Source organism: Heterodontus francisci, chromosome 6 (assembly GCF_036365525.1).
Source record: "Heterodontus francisci isolate sHetFra1 chromosome 6, sHetFra1.hap1, whole genome shotgun sequence".
NCBI lineage: Eukaryota > Metazoa > Chordata > Chondrichthyes > Heterodontiformes > Heterodontidae > Heterodontus > Heterodontus francisci.
Window position 1 is genome coordinate 149,813,888 of NC_090376.1, and position 22,072 is coordinate 149,835,959.

Here is a 22,072-nt window from a genome sequence, read left to right on the forward strand (position 1 = left end):
CGCACCTCTACCCTCACCCCTACCCCTCCCTCCCAGAACCGTGACAGGGTTCCCCTTGTCCTCACTTTCCACCCCATCAGCCTCCATATCCAAAGGATCATCCTCTGCCATTTCCGCCACCTCCAGCGTGATGCCACTACCAAATGCATCTTCCCCTCCCTTCCCCTTTCAGCATTCCGAAGGGTTCGTTCCCTCTGTGACACCCTGGTCCACTCCTCCATTACCCCCACCACCTCGTCCCCTTCCCGTGTCACCTTCCCCTGCAATCACAGGAGGTGTAATACCTGCCCATTTACCTCCTCTCTCCTCACTATCCCAGGCCGCAAACACTCCTTTCAGGTGAAGCAGTGATTTACTTGTACTTCTTTCAATGTAGTATACAGTATTCGCTGTTCACAATGTGGCCTCCTCTACATTGGGGAGACCAAACGCAGACTGGGTGATCGCTTTGCGGAACACCTCTGCTCAATCCGCAAGCAGGACCCTGAGCTTCCGGTTGCTTGCCATTTCAACACTCCCCCCTGCTCTCATGCTCACCTCTTGTCCTGGGATTGCTGCAGTGTTCCAGTGAACATCAACGCAAGCTCGAGGAACAGCATCTCATTTACCGATTAGGCACGCTACAGCCTGCCGGACTGAACATTGAGTTCAATAATTTCAGAGCATGACGGGCCCCCATTTTACTTTTATTTTTAGTTATTTTTTTCTTTTTCCTTTTTAAAAAATTTTTTTGTGTTTATTTTATTTTATTTTATTTCATCTTAGTTTGTTCAATTTGCTTACCCACTGTTTTTCATGTTTGTACTGGCGGCTGTTCAATTTTTCAGTCCATTAACACCCTATCTGTACTAATGCTTTGTCTTTCAACACATCATGAACATATTGTTTGCCTTTGCTCCACGACCTTCTGGTCAGCTTGTCCTATTTACACCTCCTATGTTATCTCTTGCCCCACCCCCGCTTTACTTGCTTATAACCTTCTACATTTCGAATATCTGCTAGTTCTGAAGAAGGGTCACTGACCTGAAACATTAAGTCTGCTTCTCTCTCCACAGATGCTGCCAGACCTGCTGAGTATGTCCAGTATTTCTTGTTTTTATTTCAGATTTCCAGCATCCGCAGTATTTTGCTTTTATATAAGCAGTGAACAAGGATTCACCAAGGGGGAGTTAAAAACACAGTGTATTTCAAAATAAAACCCTGTTACAGCAAGACCAGGTGAAGACTGAGAGGGACCCCGGGACTCCTTTCTCACCTGGTCGTAACACAGGCAATGACCATCTACAACAGGAGAGAATCTAACCATGTCCACATGAAATTCAACTACATTACCATCACTGAGGCCTCCACCATCTACATCCTGGAGGTTACCATTGACCAGAAGTTTAACTGGACCAGCCATATAAATATTGTGGCTACAAGGGCAGGTCAGAGGCTGGGAATTCTGTGCTGAGTGACTCATCTGCATCCCCAAAGCCTGACGATCATCTACAAGGCACAAGTCAGGAGTGTGATGGAATGAATACTCTCTGCTTGCCTGGATGAATACAACTCCAACAACACTCAAAGTTCAACACCATCTGGATAAAGCAGCCCATTTAATCAGCATCCCATCCACTACCTTAAACATTCACTCTGCTCCATCAGCGCACAGTGGCAGTAGTGTGTACTATTTAAAAGATGGACTGCAGAAACTTGCTAAGGTTCCTTTGACAGCACCTTCCAAATCCATGACCTCCAGAAGAAGGACAGCAAAAGGTGAATGGAAACACCTGCAAGTTCCCCTCCAAGTCACACACACCTGACTTGGAAATATATTGCCGTTCCTTCATTGTCACCGGATCAAAACATCAAAATGCTGCAACTCCCCGCCCACCCCCCCAAGTGCATTGTGGATGTACCTACATCACATGGACTGCAGTAGTTCAAGAACGCTCACCAGCACCTTCTAAAAGGCAATTAGGGCTAGGCAATATATGTTGGCCTTGCTAGCGATGCTCACAGCCCGTGAAATGAAGGAAAAAATTATTGGGAAGACCAAAGCTATTGTCTTTGGTCCCCACTACAAATTCTGTTCCCTAGACACTGACTCCATCCCTCGCCCTGTCAACTATTTGAGGCTCTTTGTCAACTCTTTGAAGCTGAACCAGACTGTTTGCAACCTTCGTGTCATATTTGATCTCAAGATGAGCTTTTGACCACATATCTGTGCCATTACTGAGATCACCTATTTCCACCTCTATAACATCGCCCGACTCCGTCCCACCTCAGCTTATCTGTTCTTGAACGTCTCATTCATGCATTGTCTCCCTCTAGACTTGACTATTCCTATGTACTTGTAGCAGACCTCTCATCTTCCACCCTCTTGAGGTTATCCAAAACTCTGCTGCCCCTTATCCTAACTCGCACCAAGTTCTATTCATCCATCATCCCTGTGCTCACTTACCTCTGTTGGCTCCTGGTTAAGCAATGCCTCGATTTAAAAATTCTCACCCTTGTTTTCAGATCTCTTCATGGCTGCGCCCTCCCTATTATGCAACCTTCTCCAGCCCTACAGCTCTCCAAGATATGTGTTCCTCCAATTCTGGTCTTTTGTGCATCCACAGTTTTATTCAGTCCGCCATTAGCAACCATACCTTCAGCTGCCGAGGCACGAAGCTCTGAAATTCCCTCACTAACCCTCTTTGTCTCGCTACTTCTCTTTACATCTTTAAGATGCTACTTAGAACTTATCTCTTTGAACAAACTTTGATCATCTGCCGTAATATCTTTTTATATGTCTCAGTGTCCATTTTTATTTGATAATGCTCCAGTGAAGCGCCTTGGGATGTATTACTCCGTTAAAGGGCAAATAAATTCAAGTTATCTTTACTTAGGTAGGATAAAGCAAATTGCTGCAGAGCCACCTAGTGAACAGATTATAAAAGTGCAGGTATACGCTAATCTTTTTGTTGGGAAATTTAGGCATTTGTTCCTGGAAAATGTGATGACAGGCTGAATATTCCAAATGGTAGATTTTAAAAAAACAGTCTATTACAAGTTACCTTCATTTTTTAGGTACTAAATTGCTAAAGCAGTTATCAGCACAGATGTTATTTTCACTGAGATGTGGACACCTTTAGCACCCATATTGTTGCAGTAGAGATGAGAACTGGCTATGGTATGTTACCGTAGATATCCCATGAAGATGTTGAAACTAACCAAAGTCTTAGTCTTGTCTTTGTTCATTGTAAAAATAGTCAAAATGCCTTAAAACATTTCACTAGCTTGAGTGGAATGTGAAAAATACTTGCGGCAATCGAAAAAACTTTCAGATGTCGAAATTTCTTAAGCGCCAACATTTTCTTGAATTAATTTGTCTGTTCCTTTTGATTTCCTTTTAAAGTTTGGTTTACTTTTCGTCATGATTTAATCTCCAATGAACTTCTTCAGTTGGTTAGTTTAAAACTTCTGCACTAATGTTTTGTATGTAACACTAAACAGGACAAGCTCATAAACCCCAAAACAAGGAAGGGATCTGGTATCTGTTTTGGTGGGAGGAGGAAGGGAGGTAGGAGGAATCATAATTGAATACAAATTTAAGCAGTATTAGAAACATGAATTAAAGGGAGACAAATAAATAAACCAGCGATATGAGAGAAAAGTAAAACATGGTCAATCATTTTGTAAAAAATCAAAAAGTCGGGAGTAATTGGAACCATTGTATTGAGAAAATGTCATTGGTTCGAGTACTAGATCCAACGTTACACAAATACAAATTGTTGTTGACTATTTCAGAATCACTTCAATGAGAAAACAGTAATTGACACTGGGGTCTGGAGAATGTTGTTTATTCATGATAGTATCACTTTAAAGACTTGGATTTTTAACAATCCCAGTCAGGCAAAATAAAGCTGCTTTGTTTCTGAAAGATAACAAGCTGAAGTATGATATATCCACAGCACTAAACTGTCCACAAGTCGGCATGAATTAGCACTAATTCGGTACCAAGATTTTGACGATGTAATTGGGTGAAAAGCAGAAAATATGGCTCATTGCTCTTTTTGGATATAAGTGGAAATTGTTTATTTTATTTAACATTACCAGCAATACCATCTATCACCTTAATCAGAATACATAACAAATTAATAAATAAGTCATACAATTAATGACGCCGAATGTCGAGTGAGGTGAAATGGAAAGAGCTAACAGGAGTGATTTTTTTTCAAAAGAACTGATAACAGAATTTGAAATGTATATTTTCAAAAACAGCTGCGCCAGGAAAATCCATCTTCCATATACTCTTGCTTGATCAAAAATCTATAGTTTTATAGATCCTGTTAACAGAAAAATTGTTGAGTTAGCATCATTGGGTACAAACTACTAGTTTAGTTATGGGCTGCTGGTGTATTTTGTAGTTGTTTTCAAGGAACTCTGTCAGAAGAAGCAGTTGTGTAAGGTTTTGTAAAACTTGTGTGGATGCATGTGTAATACTGTATTCTTAATATGCACTTGTCAAGGTAATAGTTCTGATCAGTGACGTCTAAGTGGGCAGGCTTTACACACATCTATTCCATTTCTAAGACACTGCTTTTAAACAGGCTATTGTGTGTTACACATTGATACATTATGAATATTGAAAATGCCTATCCCAGTGCCACCTACATTATCAGAAACTGTAAGTGCTTTTCAGTGTCAGAATGGAACCACCATGTATATCATTGAAGTAAAGTTTTTTTTAAAGTCTTTTAGTTCAAGCACGAGATGTAGGCGTTGCTCGCAAGGCCAGCATTTATTGCCCATCCAGAGTTGTCCTTGACAACTGAGTGACTTGCTAGACCATTTCGGAGGGCAATCAAGAGTCAACCACATTGCTTGGGTCTGGAGCCACATGTAGGCCAGACCAGATAAGGACAGCAGATTTCCTTCCCAAAGGACATTAGTGAACCAGATGGGTTTTTACAACAATCAATGATAGTTTCATGGTACCATTACTATGAGATTTCAATTCCAGATTTTTTTATTTAATTAATTGAATTTATCAATTAGTTGAAATTTCAATTCCACCAGTTGCCATGGTGGGATTGAAGCCATGTCCCCAGAACATTAGCCTAGGCCTCCAGATTACCATCTCAGTGGCATTACCACGACACCACTGTCTCCCCGACGACACCTTCTGTCACTTCGCTGATGATTGATACAAGGCTGATGGGGTGGTAATTCGCTGGTTTGCATTTGTGGACGGGACATGTTTGGGCAACTTTCTACTTTTGTCTGGGAGTTGCCAGTGTTGTAAGTGTACAGGAACCTTTTGACTAGAGGCATGACTAGTTCTGAGACACAGGTCTTCTACAGCTGGGATATTGTAGCCCCATAGCCTTTGCTATATCCAAGGTGCTAGTCCGTTTTCTTGATGTCACGTAGAGTGAATCGAATTGGCTGAAAAATGGCTTCTGTAATGATGGAACCTCAGGAGGAGGCCGAGATGGATTATCACTCAGTACTTCCAGCTGAAGATTGTTGAAAAAGCTTCAGCCTTGCCTTTTGCACTGAAGTGCTGGGCTGTACCAACTTTGAGATGGGAGTGTACCTGGAGCTGTCACCTCCTGTTAATTGTTCAGTTGTCCATCACCATTCACCATTGGATATGGCAGGACTGCAGAGCTTTGATCTAACATGTTTAGTTTAGTTTAGTTTAGAGGTACAGCACTGAAACAGGCCCTTCGGCCCACCGAGTTTGTGCCGACCATCAACCACCCATTTATACTAATCCTACACTAATTCCATATACCTACCACATCCCGACCTATTCCTATATTTCCCTACCACCTACCTATATGAGGGGCAATTTATAATTGCCAATTTACCTATCAACCAGCAAGTCTTTGGCATGTGGGAGGAAACCGGAGCACCCGGAGGAAACCCACACAGACACAGGGAGAACTTGCAAAATCCACACAGGCAGTACCCAGAATTGAACCCGGGTCGCTGGAGCTGTGAGGCTGCGGTGCTAACCACTGCGCCACTGTGCCGCCCCTTGGTTGAGGGATTGCATAACTCTGTCTATAGGATGTTGCTTCCGCTTTTTAGCACAGTTGTTATGACCTCAGTAGAGACCATTATCTTTAAAACAAGAGATAGGAACTTCCCAATGAGCAATTAAAGAATTACACAACAAGATTTCATGTTTTAAGACTTTTACTGTAACAACTAAACTGAAAATCAACATTAAACAGCACTTAGGTAGCTAATACATTAAATGGCAGAAAAAGGTATTTCCCATTAAATTATTAACACACTCAAAACCCCACACCACATTTATACATTACACAGTGTTCTCATCGCAAAAGTATCCTTGCAGTTTAAAAATTCCAGACTCCTCCCAGCTGCAATGGGTTGGATCTCCCAGTATCCTTCTCAAAGCCAATGTTGTCTTCATTCACTCCCTCTGAGCACATTCGACTGGACTTCAGTTAGTAAGGCAATTTCTGGTAACCCTGTTGGTCTTTCTCCTCTGCAAACCTCCACTTTTGCTGTATTGGTGCTCTGAGAGCAGCTGTTTTAGGTTGCACAGCTCTGCTGGTCTTCCTTTCTTCCTTTTAGCCTCCAGACCTCGGAAAGCCTTTTGAATTTATCCAGCTCAAAAGTCAATAGTTGTTTGCCTTTTACAATTCTCAGAGTCCACAAGTTTGACCATAGCAAAACTATCTGGGCCTTCCTTTGTTTCATGGTGTTAAAAATTGCAACTCGAATTTGCTTTTTAGAGCCCGTGGCTCCCTGTTTACAATCTTTGAGTCTGGGAGAGTGAAACCCATTGTCCTTTTGGGTGTTACAACCTTGCACCCAACTTTCAAAAGGGTCTTTGATCTGAGTTCCTTGTTCCCATGGGCAGATTTTACACTGCATACAGATCACAGCTTTTAAAACATAATCATACTACAAAGTCCAGCTTTAATAACAGTGTTATTTTTATTTTGAGATACAGCACTGAAACAGGCCCTTCGACTCATTGAGTCTGTCTCGACCAACAATCACTCATTTATACTAATCCTACATTAACCTCATATTCCCCACCACATCCCCACCATTCTCCTACCAGCTACCTACACTAGGGGCAATTTACAATGGCCAATTTACCTATCAACCTGCAAGTCTTTGGCTGTGGGAGGAAACCGGAGCACCCAGCGGAAACCCACGCGGTCATAGGGAGAACTTGCAAACTCCGCACAAGTGGTACCCAGAACTGAACCCGGGTCACTGGAGCTGTGAGGTTGCAGTGCTAACCACTGTGCCACCCTTTTGTTGTCCAATAGGGTTTTGATGCCACAAATTCGTAGCAATCAGTTCACCATTTTCTCACTGGAAGCCAGTGTCCACTGGCATACCACAGAGATCTGTGCTGGGTCCCCTATTGTTTGTCATTTATATAAACAACATAGATGAGTATGTGGGGGGTAGGATCAGTAAGTTCGCGGATGACACAAAGATTGGCCAAGTGGTTAACAGTGAGGTGGAGTGTCTTAGGTTGCAGGAAGATGGTCAAATGGGCAGAAAAGTGGCAGATGGTATTTAACGCTCAAAAGTGTGAGATGATACACTTTGGAAGGAGTAAATGTGACACGGAAGTATTCAATGAATGGCCTGACACTGGGAAGTTCCAAGGAACAAAGGAAAGGGACCTTGGCGTGTTTGTCCATCGATCTCTGAAGGCAGAAGGGCAGGTTAATAGGGTGGTGAAAAAGGCATATGGGACACTTGCCTTTATCAATCGAGGCATAGATTACAAAAGCAGGGAGGTCATGTTGGAGTTGTACAGAACTTTGGTCAGGCCACAGATGGAGTACTGTGTGCAATTCTGGTTGCCACATTATAGGAAGGATGTGATTGCATCGGAGGGGGTGCAGAAGCGATTCACCAGGATGTTGCCTGGGATGGAACATTTAAGCTATGAAGAGAGGTTGGATAGGCTTGGGTTATTTTCACTGGAGCAGAGAAGACTGAGGGGTGACCTGATCGAGGTGTACAAGATTATGAGGGGCATGGACAGGGTGGATAGGGAGCAGCTGTTCCCCTTAGTTGAAGGGTCAGTTACAAGGGTCACAAGTTTTAAGGTGAGGGGCGGGAGGTTTAAGGGGGATTTGAGGCAGAACTTTTTTACCCAGAGGGTGGTGATGGTCTGGAATGCCCTGCCTGGGAGGGTGGTAGAGGCGGGTTGCCTCACATCCTTTAAAAAGTACCTGGATGAGCACTTGGCACATCATAACATTCAAGGCTATGGGCCAATTGCTGGCAAATGGGATTAGGTAGACAGGTCAGGTGTTTTAATGCATCGGTGCAGACTCGATGGGCTGAAGGGCCTCTTCTGCACTGTATTATTCTGTGATTCTCATGATACAAAATATATGCAATATTAATAAGGTTAATAGGTTTTATGTTTTAAACAGTCAGCAATCAGGCCAGATACACTGTAAAACATGGTGACTTTAGGAGTTTAAAATGATGCACAGAAAAATACGATAAATATTATTTAACTAGGGAAAAGCATCAGCAGTAGTATGTATGTACTGTTCATTCAGTGGTCTCTCACTCAATATCAGCAAGATCAAAATCCTCTACCAGCCCTCCCGTGGACAAGCATCTAAACCTCCAGCTATTGATACTGATGGGAAGACTTTAGAAATCATTGAACACTTTTTATTCTCTCAGCTGCCTTTCTCAAAAGGTCGCCATGGAAGTGGAGATCCAGCACAGAATCAGCTGTGTTAGCGCAGCCTTCCAAAAAGTGCTCAACCGGGTCTTGACCAGCAGAGATCTCCAAAAGAGGACAAAGGCTGTTGTTGTCACCATCCTTCTCTATGGCAGTGAGACGTTAGTTACCTAGCAAAGGCACCTCTGAGCACTGGAGAATTTCCACCAGTGGTGTCTCTGCAGGATTATCAAAGTTAAATGGGAAGACAGGCGAATAAACTCCGGGATCCTCACTTGAAGCCAATTCCTCCAGCATCGCAACCATGATTATGCAAAATCAGCTCCGCTGGTCTGGACACTGCATCCACATGCCAAATAATTGACTTCCAAAGCAGATCCTCTTTCCTCAACTTAAGGATTGCACCCAATCTCAAGGAGGACAGAGAAGACGTTTTAAGGACACACTGAAGGTCTCATTGAAAAGTGAACAAATTGACATCGGTACATGGGAGGAACTTGGCACAAACCGTACCATGTGGCAGTGCCTCACACATCAAGCCACAACATAGTTGGAAACTGACCGCATAAATTCTGCTGTGGAGGAGTGACAAAAGCAGAAGCAGAGAGAGCAGAACCCTGGCATGAGAACTTTCCTTCCTCAGGGCAACTCCTATCCTCTCTGCCCAAAGACCTGTGGCTCCAGGATTGGCCTGCCAGGTCACCTGAGGACACACAAATCATGAAGCCTGGCAGATGTCATCCTCGTTTCGAGGGACTTACAACAACCGACTGACAAAATTAACATAGCATAATAGTCACATACTGTATTTATTGTTGTAAATTTAAACATTCAGTGTGCCACTTTGCAATCATTTTCTTTCACCAACATCATGAAATTGGTCAGAAACTGTTCGCAGACTGAACATCTCAACTTCGCCTCCAGATTCACATCTCATATCTGCAATTGATACTTTGACTTGATGAAAGTTACTGCAGATTCACAGAGCCTCACATTGAGCCGAACATGAAAACAGCTTTGTGATGCCTGAGTGGAGAACTTTGTCTCCCCAAAGGCTGTGCGATGGTCACTGCTACCAGTACTGTCATGGACAGATGCATTGCCGACAGGTAGATTGGTGAGAATGAGGCCAAGTAGTTTTTTCCCCTGTGTTGGCTCGCTGGCCATCTGCTGTAAACCCAGTCTGACAGGTATGTTCTTTTGTGCTCGGTCAGTGGTTGTCCTACTGAGCCACACTTTGTATGGGCATTGAAGTTCCTGACCTAGAGTACATCCAGTGCCCTTACCACCTCCAGTGCTTATTCCAAATGGTATTCAACCATTGCTCATATTTGACCAGATGCCATGAGACTTTCTGCTGTCTGGAGTCAAAGTTTTTGACTTCCAGGGCCACTCCTTCCTGACTGAATACACCTATACCACCACCTCTGGTGGGTCCTTTTACCACTGGGACAGGACATACACAGGTATGATGATAGAGAAATCTGGGATGTTGGCTAATAGATACGATTCTGTGAGTATGACTATGTCAAGCTTTTGTGTAATTGGTGTGGGGCAGCTTTCTCACCTTTGGCACAAGTTCGCAGATGCTAGTGAGGAGAACTTTGCAAGGTCAACTGGGGTGGGTGTGCCTTTGACATATCTAAATCAGATGCCTAGTTTGAAGTCGAGAATCATCCTATACTTCTTTGTAGTGGTTTGGTACAACTGATTGACTTGCTTGGTCATTTCACAGGGCAGTTAAGAGTGTGGGTCTGGAGTCACATATAGATCAGACTGTGTAAGGGTGACAGGTTTCCTTTGCTAAAGAATATTGGTGAACCAGTTGGGTTTTTACGACAGGTCTGATGGCTTCGTGGTCACCATTACTGATACTGAATTTTAATTCCATGCTTATTTAATTTTTTTTTAAAAGACTTCAAATTCACAAACAGTTATAGTGGGATTTGGACTCTCATGTCTTGATTATTAGTCCAGGTCTCTGGATTACTCATGCAGTAATGTCATAACTACATTACCATTCATGAGATTTCTAGGTCTTTATTTATTTATTTAGAGATACAGCACTGAAACAGGCCCTTCGGCCCACAGAGTTTGTGCTGACCAACAACCACCCATCCTACATTAATTCCATATTCCCTACCACATCCCCGCCATTCTCCTACCACCGACCTATACTAGGGGCAATTTATAATGGCCAATTCACCTATCAACCTGCAAGTCTTTGGCTGTAGGAGGAAACCGGAGCACCCGGCGAAAACCCACGCAGACACAGGGAGAACTTGCAAAGTCCGCACAGGCAGTACCCAGAATTGAACCCAGGACACTGGATCTGTGCGGCTGCACCACTGTGTGTCTTAGTAGCTAATTGTAATGGATCTTCATTATATGAGGATTTGTAAGCGAAAAGCTTACAGAGGAAACCAATCATAATGGGAACTGAAATGTTAATTTTATCATTTTTGCTTTAATTTTTCATTTTTGCAATAATATTGTGGGTTCAAGGACCCATTTCAGGACTTGAGCACACTCTAGGTTGATACTTCAGGTACTGTACTGAAAGAATGCTGCACTGTCTGAGGTGCTATCTTTTGGATTAAGACATTATGCTGACTCTCCTGTTCAGGTGGGTATAAAATATTCTGTGGCACAATTTGAAGAACAGGGGAATTCACCTGGTGTCCATGCCTCAACCATTACCACTCCCAAAACAGAATTATTGGTCATCTATTATCTGATGAAAGGTCGCTGACCTGAAACATTAACTCTGCTTCTGTTTCCACAGATGCTGCCAGACCTGCTGAGTATTTCCAGCATTTCTTGTTTTTGTTACTGGTCATCTGTCTCCGCTCTGCAAGTGGGATCTTGCTAAGCACAAATTGGCTCCCACATATATGCCTGTCGAAACAATTGACTGCTCCTCAAAAAGCAATTAATTGGCTGTGAAGTGCTGTGTTCTGAGGATGTAAAAGGTGCCAAACAAATGAGAGTTTTTTCAACTTTTATTAATTTCTGAGCTACACATCAATACAGTTTATACCTGACATGAAAAAATTGAATTATCAAATATGAATTTGTCAATGTAAAGAACATGGAAATGTAGGAATTTAGATCTGAAATCAATTATCAGTTAATTTGACCAAAACATTTGGATCAAGTGTTGAGGAAAAGTGCATTCATTCCTTACTATTTTCATTTAGGTTCTGATCTTCAGGTGTGCACATCAAATGATCCAACATGCTGCACAAGAAAGATGGAGGAGCGATACCAAGCAGCAGCTCGTCAAGACATTCAAAATTTGCTGCAAACATCCAGCTCTACTCTGAAATTTTTAATATCACGGAATGCAGCTGCTTTTCAAGGTAACCTGTGATCTGGCCTAATTAAGTCCTCCAAGTTCTTTTTTGTTCTTTTTGCCCTGCTTTTTTATTGAGTAGCACAGCAGTGTGTTTAGGCCGTGATAGCTATTCAAACAGAATAAGTCTCAATGTTCAGGCTGCTGATTGCTGTAAGTACAGAAAATGCTGAGAAATGCAAACCCATTTCAAATTCAGGCTTTAGAAACCCTGTCTCAATAAACAAGAGAAAATTTTGTGTTTATCCTTTTGTGCACAAGGAAAAGTTCAGTTCACCCATGGTCTGGAAGTGAGTTCCACACTTAAAAGAAGTGGTGTATAAAGCTTTACTTGATATTCTATGCGGACGTTTTGCTGTGATGAAGATGTTGATGTTTACTTTATTAAAAGCTGGTCTTTTTTAATTCTAGAAATGTTTGTGTTCCTCCATCAGATGTGATTGTTTAGAAGCTTAATAGCTGAGTCAGATCTCTTCAGTGTTGGAGGGGTTGAGCTCTGGTTTAAAGAAGCCTATTGCTTTGCACAGCTTTTCACTAAACAGAAGGATATTAAAATTAGTCCTCAATGCAATCCAAAGTCACAGAGTCAGGTGTTAAAATTTCTTTGTAGCCAGCTGAACAGTGTGCTACTACTCTGATTATGGAATTCGTAGTATATTAAAGTTTGCCCTGGTAACAGTTTCCTCACCATTTTGAAATGTCACTGGCCTGGATTTTGTGATAGTAACGATGGCAAAATTGTCAGCGTGCACCATCACCATGTTTCTCTATAAGATATGTTGTTGAGATCCCTGCAGGTTGCAATCAAATAAGAAATGAACTGACAAGAACTTGCCCTTTTATGCTATTAGTTCCACTGTAAAATCTCTTGAAAAGTTATACCTTGTTGAGTGAGACATAACTGGGTTTCTAATGGCGTACTAGTTCATAATTACTGCTGAAAAATCTCTCTGGTTTTGAAAAACTAATTTTATATGTGCGACGTGTGTGTGTGTATATATATATATATATTACACATACGTTTAACTAGCTGGAGTTTTTTGAGGAGGTAAAAGGGTTAATGAGGGAGGGAAATGCTGTTGATGTGGTGTACATGAACTTTCAAAAGGCGTTTGATACAATGCCACACAGCAGACTTGTGAGCAAACTTATAGCTCATGGAAGAAGAGGGATGGTCATAACATGGATGTGGAATTGGCTAAGTGACAGGAAACAGAGTAGTGGTTAATGGATGTTTTTCAGGCTGGAGGAAGATTCGTAGTGGAATTCCCCAGGGGTCAGTGTTGGGACCCTTGCTTTTCCTGATGTATATTAATGACCTAGACGTTGGAGCACAGGCACAATTTCAAAGTTTGTCGATGATACGAGACTTGGAAGCATTGTGAACTGTGAGGAGGATATTGTAGAACTCCAAAAGGGCATCAACAAGTTGTTGGAATAGGCAGACAGGTGCCAGATGAAGTTCAATGCAGAGAAATGTGAAGTGATTCATTATGGTAGGAAGAACATGGAGAGACAATATAAAATAAAGGGTACAATTCTAAAGTGGGCGCAGGAGCATATGTGCATAGGTCATTGAAGGTGGCAAGACAGGTTGAGAGAGTGGTTAATAAGTCATACAGTATCCTGGGCTTTATTGATAGGGACATAGAGTACAGGAGCAAGAAGGTTATGTTGAACTTGTATAAGACCCTAGTTCAGCCTCAGCTGGAGTATTGTGTCCAGTTCTGTGCGCCGCACTTTAGGAAAGACGTGAGGGCATTGGAGAAAGTGCAGAAAAGATTCATGAGAATGGTTTCAGGGATGAGGAATTTCAGTTATGAAGTTCGATTGGAGAAGTTAGGACTGTTTTCCTTGGAGAAGAGAAGGCTGAGAGGTGATTTGATAGAGGTATTCAAAATCATGAGTGGTCTGGACAGAGTAGATAGAGAGAAACTGTTTCTACTTGTGAAAGATCGAGAACGAGAAGGCACAGGTTTAAAGTATTTGGTAAGAGAAGCAAAAATTACATGAGGAAAAACTTTTTCACAGAGAGTGGTTAAGGTCTGGAATGCTCTGCCTGAGAGTGTGGTGGTGGCAAGCTCAATTGAAGCATCTAAAAGGGAAAGAGACTGTTACCTGAAAAGGAAGAAAGTACAGGGTTACAAGGAGAAGGCAGGGGAATGGAACTCAGTGAATTGCTCTTTTGGAGCTGAATGGCCTCCTTCTGCACTGTAACTGTTCTGTGATGTGTGCAATGTTAAATAGACGCTTTAAAAAATGTTTTTTTTTCCAATCATATTTCACCTTCTACCTTAATCTCATGCTCACATCCCAATCATTTATTTAGCTCTCTGTAAAATGTAATTAAAAGTCTAGGATAATCAGTGCATTTTACTTCCTGTCTGAATACTTAAATGTGAGAATACTTAAATGGAATTGGCTGCTTATGCTGTTTGATGACATCCCTGCTGCTGGATGCCTGGAGATCCCCTTGACCTGGCACCAGATTCAAACAAATGTTGGGAAAAGGAAAACCCACATCACAGAAATCGCAAAATCTTTGTGGGCAGCTTTCTTTCAGGTCAGCAGCGAACGCCATTACTTCACTGCTGACTGTGAAATCTGGTGAGATGCTTTTTGATTTATTTCTGCATAGGCAAAGTTCTTGGAAGTACTGTGGATTGTGTTTGGAGGTTCCAATGCCCCTCTGAGATCCATACCCATGATGGCAGCAGTCTGAGCCTGCATGGCAGCAAGCATGGATCTCATGAAACAAAAACAAGAAATGCTGGAATCACTCAGCAGGTCTGGCAGCATCTGTGGAAAGAGAAGCAGAGTTAACGTTTCGGGTCAGTGACCCTTCTTCGGAACTGACAAATATTAGAAAAGTCACAGATTATAAACAAGTGAGGTGGGGGTGGAGCAAGAGATAACAAAGGAGAAGGTGCAGATTGGACCAGGCCACATAGCTGACCAAAAAGTCACGGAGAAAGGCAAACAATATGTTAATGGTGTGTTAAAAGACAAAGCGTTAGTACAGATTAGGTGTGAATACTCCGTCTGAGCCTCCACAGCTGCGCTGAATATTTGGTGGCTTCTGCTAGTGCTGCGGCGGAAGCTGAGACAGCGGCCACCAAACTCTGCATCACGGCTGGGCCTACTATTGCTGTCATGGAGTTGGACACCACCTCCACAGTGGAAAGATTGAGCTTCCAAGCCCTGTGTGATGACTTCTACCACATTGGAGCAGGACTGCTTCATGCTGCTTGATAGTGACAGAAGGCTGTCTGGCAGGCCAGCAAATGCAATAAGCATCTAGGTGTGTATTGTCATCAGTGTTCTTCTGTATGCCGCCCCATCATTCTCATTGAGTTTGCTGTAGCAGAACATGTCTGTGACCTTGTCCTCCGTTGAGCTGGCACACACGCTACCCTTTCATCCAGTTTGCTGCAGCCCACCCGGGCCTGGTGATCCACCACATGCTGATCTCTACTCTCTACTAGACTTCAAGGTATGCACAGTGCCAGTATCTGAGCTGGTGGCTACAATTATCAGATCATGTGATGGTGCTTCTGCATCACTGGTGTGAGGTTGCTCCCTCTCATCCTCCTGGGTGTGCTTTGGCTGGGAAGGTGGCAGTTGCTGGCAGTCTGAAAGCAGAGATCAGAAGGGGAGGTTTGGGGTGAGGTGGTGGTGGGGCGTAAAGCAAGAAGTCCATGGTCACACCATCTGCAGTTTGTACATGATGTAGAGAGCAGGATGAGGGTGTTTCATCAATGACATTCAGTCATAAGGCCAGAAGTGAGGATGCTCGCTGATGATTGCACAATCTTCACCATTCATGACTCCTCAGATACTGAAGCAGTCCGTGTAGAAATGCAGCAAAACTTGGACTATATCCAGGCTTGGGCTGATAAGTGGCAAGTAACATTCGTGCCATACAAGTGTCAGGCAATGACTATTTCCAACAAGAGAGAATCTAACCATCTCCCCTTGACATTCAATGGCATTACCATCGCTGAATCCCCCACTGTCAACATCCTGGGGGTTACCATTGACCAGAAATTGAATTGGAGTAGCCAGATAAATACCGTGGCTACAAGAGCAGGTCAGAGGCTAGCAATCCTGCAGTGAGTAACTCACCTCCTGACTCCCCAAAGCCTGTCCACCATCTACAAGGCACAAGTCAGGAGTGTGATGGAATACTCTTCACTTATCTAGATGAGTGCAGCTCCAACAACACTCAAGAAGCTCGACACCATCCAGGACAAAGGAGCCCACATGTTTGGCACCCTATCCACAACATCCACTCCCTCCACCACCGACGCACAGTGGTGGCAGTGTGTACCATCTACATGCTGCACCGCAGCAACGCACCAAGGCTCCTTAGACAGCACCTTCCAAACCTGCGGCCTCTACCACCTGGAAGGACAAGGGCAGCAGATGCATGGGAACACCGCCAACTGCAAGTTCCCATCCAAGCCACACACCATCCTGATTTGGAACTATATCGCCTTTCCTTCACTGTCACTGGGTCAAAATCCTGGAACTCGCTTCCCAATAGCACTATGGGAATACCTACCCCATGTGGACTGCAGCAGTTCAAGAAAGCGGCGCACAGCCACCTTTTCAAGGGCAATTAAGGTTGGGCAATAAATGCTGGCTTAGCCAGCGACACCCACATTCCATGAACGAATAAAAAAAGATGGGTTTGAAAAGAGCCATAAGGCAGTAACGTACCATCGTCATGAATTGTCTCAATGATGCAGATGTTATGGGCTCTTTACAGCAGGCCCCATGATGCGGAGTACCATTTTCTCTGGGCTCAGTGGATGAAGCCGTGCCTGGCCCCCACTGGTTCTTTGCTGCTCCCTTGTATTTTGTGCCAGCTTTTCCTGCAAGAGAGAGGGAAGCATGTCAGTGCTTGTGTTACACTGTGTTGGGTGATGTGCCTGCCATAGATTAATAGCTGGAAGTATGTAGAGGCGGCAAGTGGTAGGAGTAAGTTTGTGATCAGTGGAATGTATGTGAAATTGAGGTGGCGCATCTGAATGTTAGGCATGAGTCCTCCTGCTGGGTGAGCGATGTGGGAGTGTGGTGCATTGAGCAGCGTGAGAGGATGGTGGTGTGCTGGGTACGAGATGTAATGTGAAGATACATTCATTGACCTTGATCATGAGGTCATGAAGCTTCTTCCGGCACTGCTGCCAGGTCCTCTGGGTCAGACTCTGGGCATTGATCTCTTTGGCTCATTTTTCAAGTTCCAGCTTTCCTTCAAGATGTATACAAAAAGTTGCATTACTGAAAATTTAACAAAATGACAAGGAAGAAATCGGTGAAATCTTCTAATGATCCATGATCAAACTTCATCAAATTATGTGGAGTCTAATCATGTATATGGTACCGTAAGCTATGGTTTTATATAGCATTTATTTTACTGCTTTCCAAAGTCTCGGAGACCAAGAAAGGGTTATGAGTTATCCAGTAAGCTAAATACAATGATGTGGCTTTCTGTTTAACTCTTGGGGCAATACATTCTTCTAAGTAGTGGAGCAAATGCTCACTTAAAACAGTGGGCTGTCAGCCTCTAAAATGAGAAAAGTATCTGAGTGAAAGATCCAAAAATATATGGGTAACTTCTGCAAGAAAACATGGAACAGTAAAAATGAAGATTCACTAATACGTAACATCACTTGATTCTAACATCCCTTGTTAATTGTATATCAGTTGTATTTAATTAAATACAGATGGAGGGCATTAATTGTGGTCTTCCCTGAGCACAATAAAGGAGACATTTATTGAGACTGGTGGGGGGGGGGGGTGGTGCGGGGGGAGGGTGGCGCGGTGTGAGTTAGGAGCTATATGTTTGTCATCTTTCACTCTGTAAATGAAACCTGAGGATGGTTGTCTAAAGGTGACGGTTGGAACTATATAAAAAAAAATCAGACAGAAGACTTCAATCTTCATGGCTATTGTGAGAAACGGCAGAAAGCAATTGATTATATGATTACCCTCCAATATTCTTGGAATCTGAACCATATGACCAGCGGAAGAATGAAGTGGATATGTGGACGCGGGTTATGTCGCTACCAAAGAGGATACAAGGTATGGCTTGTATCCTACCAGAAGTAAAATCAGAAGCAAAGTTTTTTGTCAACTGGATGCTTGTCAGTTGTATGCTGATGAAGGTTTGGATCTTCTATTAGAGTACTTGGATAAAATTGCAAGAAAGATGATCTATCAAATGTCTATGAGGCTTGGTCAGACTTTGACAGATTTCAGAAAACAGATAGTTATTCAATGGAGGAATATAGCATGGACTTTAACAGAATGTATTAAAGATTGAGGAAATTCAATTTAGAGATCTCTGGTTCAATGTAAGCATTTAAATTGTTGGATTGTGCTCAGGTGTCGCATAGGGACAGGCTTCTGGTTCTAACTGGAGTTTGGTTTTCGGAACCTCTGTATTGGATCAAATGTCTGCTGCCTTAAAAAAAATCATTTTCTGCTGTCTTGGTGGAACAAATGGGATATTCTGTGGTGACACAAAGAATAGAGGATTCAATGATTGCCAGATTTCCAAATGGTCCAGATACTGGACACAGGCACCAGTACAATGTAAGTTACAGACAGGCAGAATGAGGATGAAACAGTTTTAGCAGATCTAGCTATTATAGCAGAAGACAGAATTGGAACATCAATAATAGATGAATAAACCTCAGGAATGCCCAAGGAACAGTTAACAGGTGCTTTAGGTGTGACCCGCAGTACCATTATGTGACAAACTGAGCAAAGCAGAAAGGCAAGGTCTTCGAAATGACACATGACACAGAGAATTCTGAGGCAGAAGGTGAAGATAATGATGAATTTGAATGAATTGTACTAGTCGCAAGGTGTTTTAGTCCAATGATGAATGTGTTAGTTGTGGACTCATTCATCTGTGCTGTGCTAGATAGTGCTTGTATAGCGACAGTATGTAGAACAGATTGGTTAAAAATGTTATCTGGATTCATTCAGTAGTGAGGATTGATACAAGGTTAAGGAATATAACAGTACTGTATGTTATAGATTTGATGATGACAACACATTGAAATCACTGAAGGGAGTTGTAATTCCATGTAAAATAGCTGGAGCACGCCATTGTATCAGTTCTGATGTAGTCTCCAGTGAGACCCTTTACTGTTTAGAAAACCTTCAATGAAAAAGGCACAAATGAAACTTGACATGGAGCAAGGCAATTTTTAGGGAAAATCAGTGGATCTGCAGTTTATGCAGTCAGGGCATTACTGCATTCCCTTAACAAAAGCTGATGTTTCTAGTCAGAGTGTTCGAGAAGTATTTATGACATCAGGTGACAAAAATCTGAGAGAATAAAGCATATTGTCTTAGTTACACAGATAATTTGCTCACCTTTCTTGTCAAAGATTAAAAACCCTGTTAAAGGATGTAGGTGTGGTTGCTGAAGAGTATACGAGGCTAACTGAAGAGATTAGTGAAAACAGTGAAATCTGTAAAAAGTATTGGAGGGCACCATCACATATTGTAAGCCTTCCATTGGCATGTGACTTTAACAAAGTAGTTGCCATGGATCTAAAAGTATGGGACAAATAAATATTTTCATTTTACATTTTATGGACCTGGCAACCAGATTTAGTCTTTCTACAATAATACATAGCAAGAATAGAAGTGGTTATAAACAAAATCGTGGAGAAATGGATAGGGACCGGACTTGGTGTACTGCTGAGTTTTCCAACTGATAATGGAGGGGAATTTGCCAATGACGAGTTCAGAGATATGTGTGAATACATGAAGATTATGGTCATGAATACCGCAGCTGAAAGTCTTTTCAGCAATAGGCTCTGTGAAAGGAATCACGTGGTGATTGATGAAATGCTGCATAAACTCTTAGCTGATCAACCAAACTGCAAGTTGCCAACTGCTTTGCCATGGGTGGTTCATGCAAAGAATTTGCTTCAGATATTTGGAGGGTATAGCCCCTATCAGTTGGTCTGTGGGCAGAATTCCTAATTGCCTTCTGTGCTGTGCGATAGTCCTCCTGCTCTAGAAGGTACTACAATTATTTCCATTTTTTCCTGCACATTTGAATGCTTTACGTGCAGGGAGATGGGCTTTCATCAAGGCTGAGGTCTTGGAGAAAATTCGGAGAGCTCTGAGGCACTGTATAATATTATCTGAGACAGAATTTAATTCAGAAGATTTTGGTGTATTATGAAAGAGAGAGTCATAGAGAATGGAAACAGTCTGAAGAAGTACTAGGTCTTGATGGTAAGACAGTGGTTATCAAACATGGCAATGAAACTCTGAAGGTTCATTCCTCATGATTAATTGGGATGGCCAAGAAGCGAGGTCCATGGGCTGGCAGAATGCGGTGAAAGAGTGGAGAGTAAGAAAGCACAATGCAAGTTCTAATAATCGGTCTGGAAGTGGCTCTTGTATCAGGAAACTAGAATGTACCGGAGAAAGAGTCTCCAGTGGTTCGAGTGGGAGATCTTACAGTAGTAGTCCTGAAAGACATCAAAGTACTAGTAGTGGCTGTAGCTTGAACAGATAAGACAATGAAATAAAGGCTACAGAGCAGTCTTGCAACAGTACTAGAAGCAGAAGACCTCATGACTGATGTTTTGTTTCCTGCCAATAAACTTGAGGATAAACTGATGAGGCAAAATAGAAGGAATTAGATTGTTGGAGAGAACTTGCTGTTGATTCTGATGTACTAGATAGGGGACAGCCAACCTTGTCACATGGATGAATTTGTACTGAAAAAGATCTTGCAAATGAAACTTAGGCTAAAGTGAGTATAGTTGCTGGGGGCTTTGAAGAGTGACTGGGTGAGACGGATGTTAGAGTGGACTCACAGCTGGAAAAGTAATCTTGAAAATCTTTTTAGCTCTTTGGGCCACATATTCATGGGAGTGTCGATCAATCGACATAAAAGCCACATTTCTGTGGGTGATACTTTTCAAAGAGAATTGTTTCTGAAACTGCCCAAAGAGGCAGCAGATGCAGAGGGAAACTATATAGAAGGTAAACAAATGTGTCTATGGCTTGAATGATGCTTCTAGAGTGTGGTCTTTTTGGTGAGATCCGTTTTGCTGAGAATAGGTTGTGTTCAATGAAAAGCAGATCCAGCAATGTTTTATTGGGATCATCAAGGAAAACTTTCATGCATCTTCATAATGCACATTGATGATTTCTAATCGGGGGGTACTGCAAAGTAGGTCTGGAATAACTTTAAATCAAAAATCCTATTTAGAGAGTGTTACTCCTATCCTGGTTAATTGTGCTAGGTCATCACAGGAAGATGATGATGTATCTAAAGTAGAGACAGAGCAATTCTGAAGCTTGATTGTTCAATTGAACAGGTTATGCACTCAGACTAGACCAGTTGCTAATTTTGATATGTTGGAGTTAAGTACTATGAAGAAATAGCCAAAAGTTGAGAATATTTTAAGGACAAATAAAACACTTAAAAAATAAATCTGGAGAAATGTATACTTAAGTTTCCATTCTTAGGTTACCCAAAGAATATAAAATTGGTAATTTTTAATGATGTTTTACATATTAATTTTCCTGATGGATATTCGAGTGCAGCTGGTTTCATAATATTTCTTATGAGTGAAAATGGGAAATGTTGTCCCTCAGCTTGGGAAGCTAAGAAAATAAAAAGGGTTGTTAAAAGTACTTGTGCTGCAGAAACGCTGACTCTTGTGGAGGTAATGGATATGGAATTCTATTTGCCAAATATTTTAGGTGAGATTCTGTACTGGGGGTGTACTGAAGGTAGGATACCCATTGAATGTTTTGCAGATAATTGTTCCTTGTGGGATAATGTACACTGGACAAAAAGTGTGAGTAAGAAAAGGTTACGGATTGACCTTGCTTTGAACAAATGCTGGAGAGAAAGGAAATCTCCAAAATTAAATGGATTGATGCAATTCATCAACTTTCACATTGTTTTACAAAAAGAAATGCTTGTACAAAGAAATCTTTACGAGTCCTAGAGGAGGGGTGTCTTGTAATGTAATGCT

The 22,072-nt window shown here is 42.2% G+C and overlaps 1 protein-coding gene across 1 annotated transcript in view; it reads left to right on the plus strand.

Moving 5' to 3' along the window:
* Nucleotides 1–22,072, plus strand: part of gpc5a (glypican 5a) — a 1,436,107-nt gene that overhangs the window by 16,773 nt on the left and 1,397,262 nt on the right. Inside the window, exon 2 of the mRNA XM_068034439.1 lies at nucleotides 11,887–12,048. Coding sequence (XP_067890540.1) covers nucleotides 11,887–12,048 — 162 coding nt within the window. The remainder of the gene's footprint in view (nucleotides 1–11,886; nucleotides 12,049–22,072) is intronic.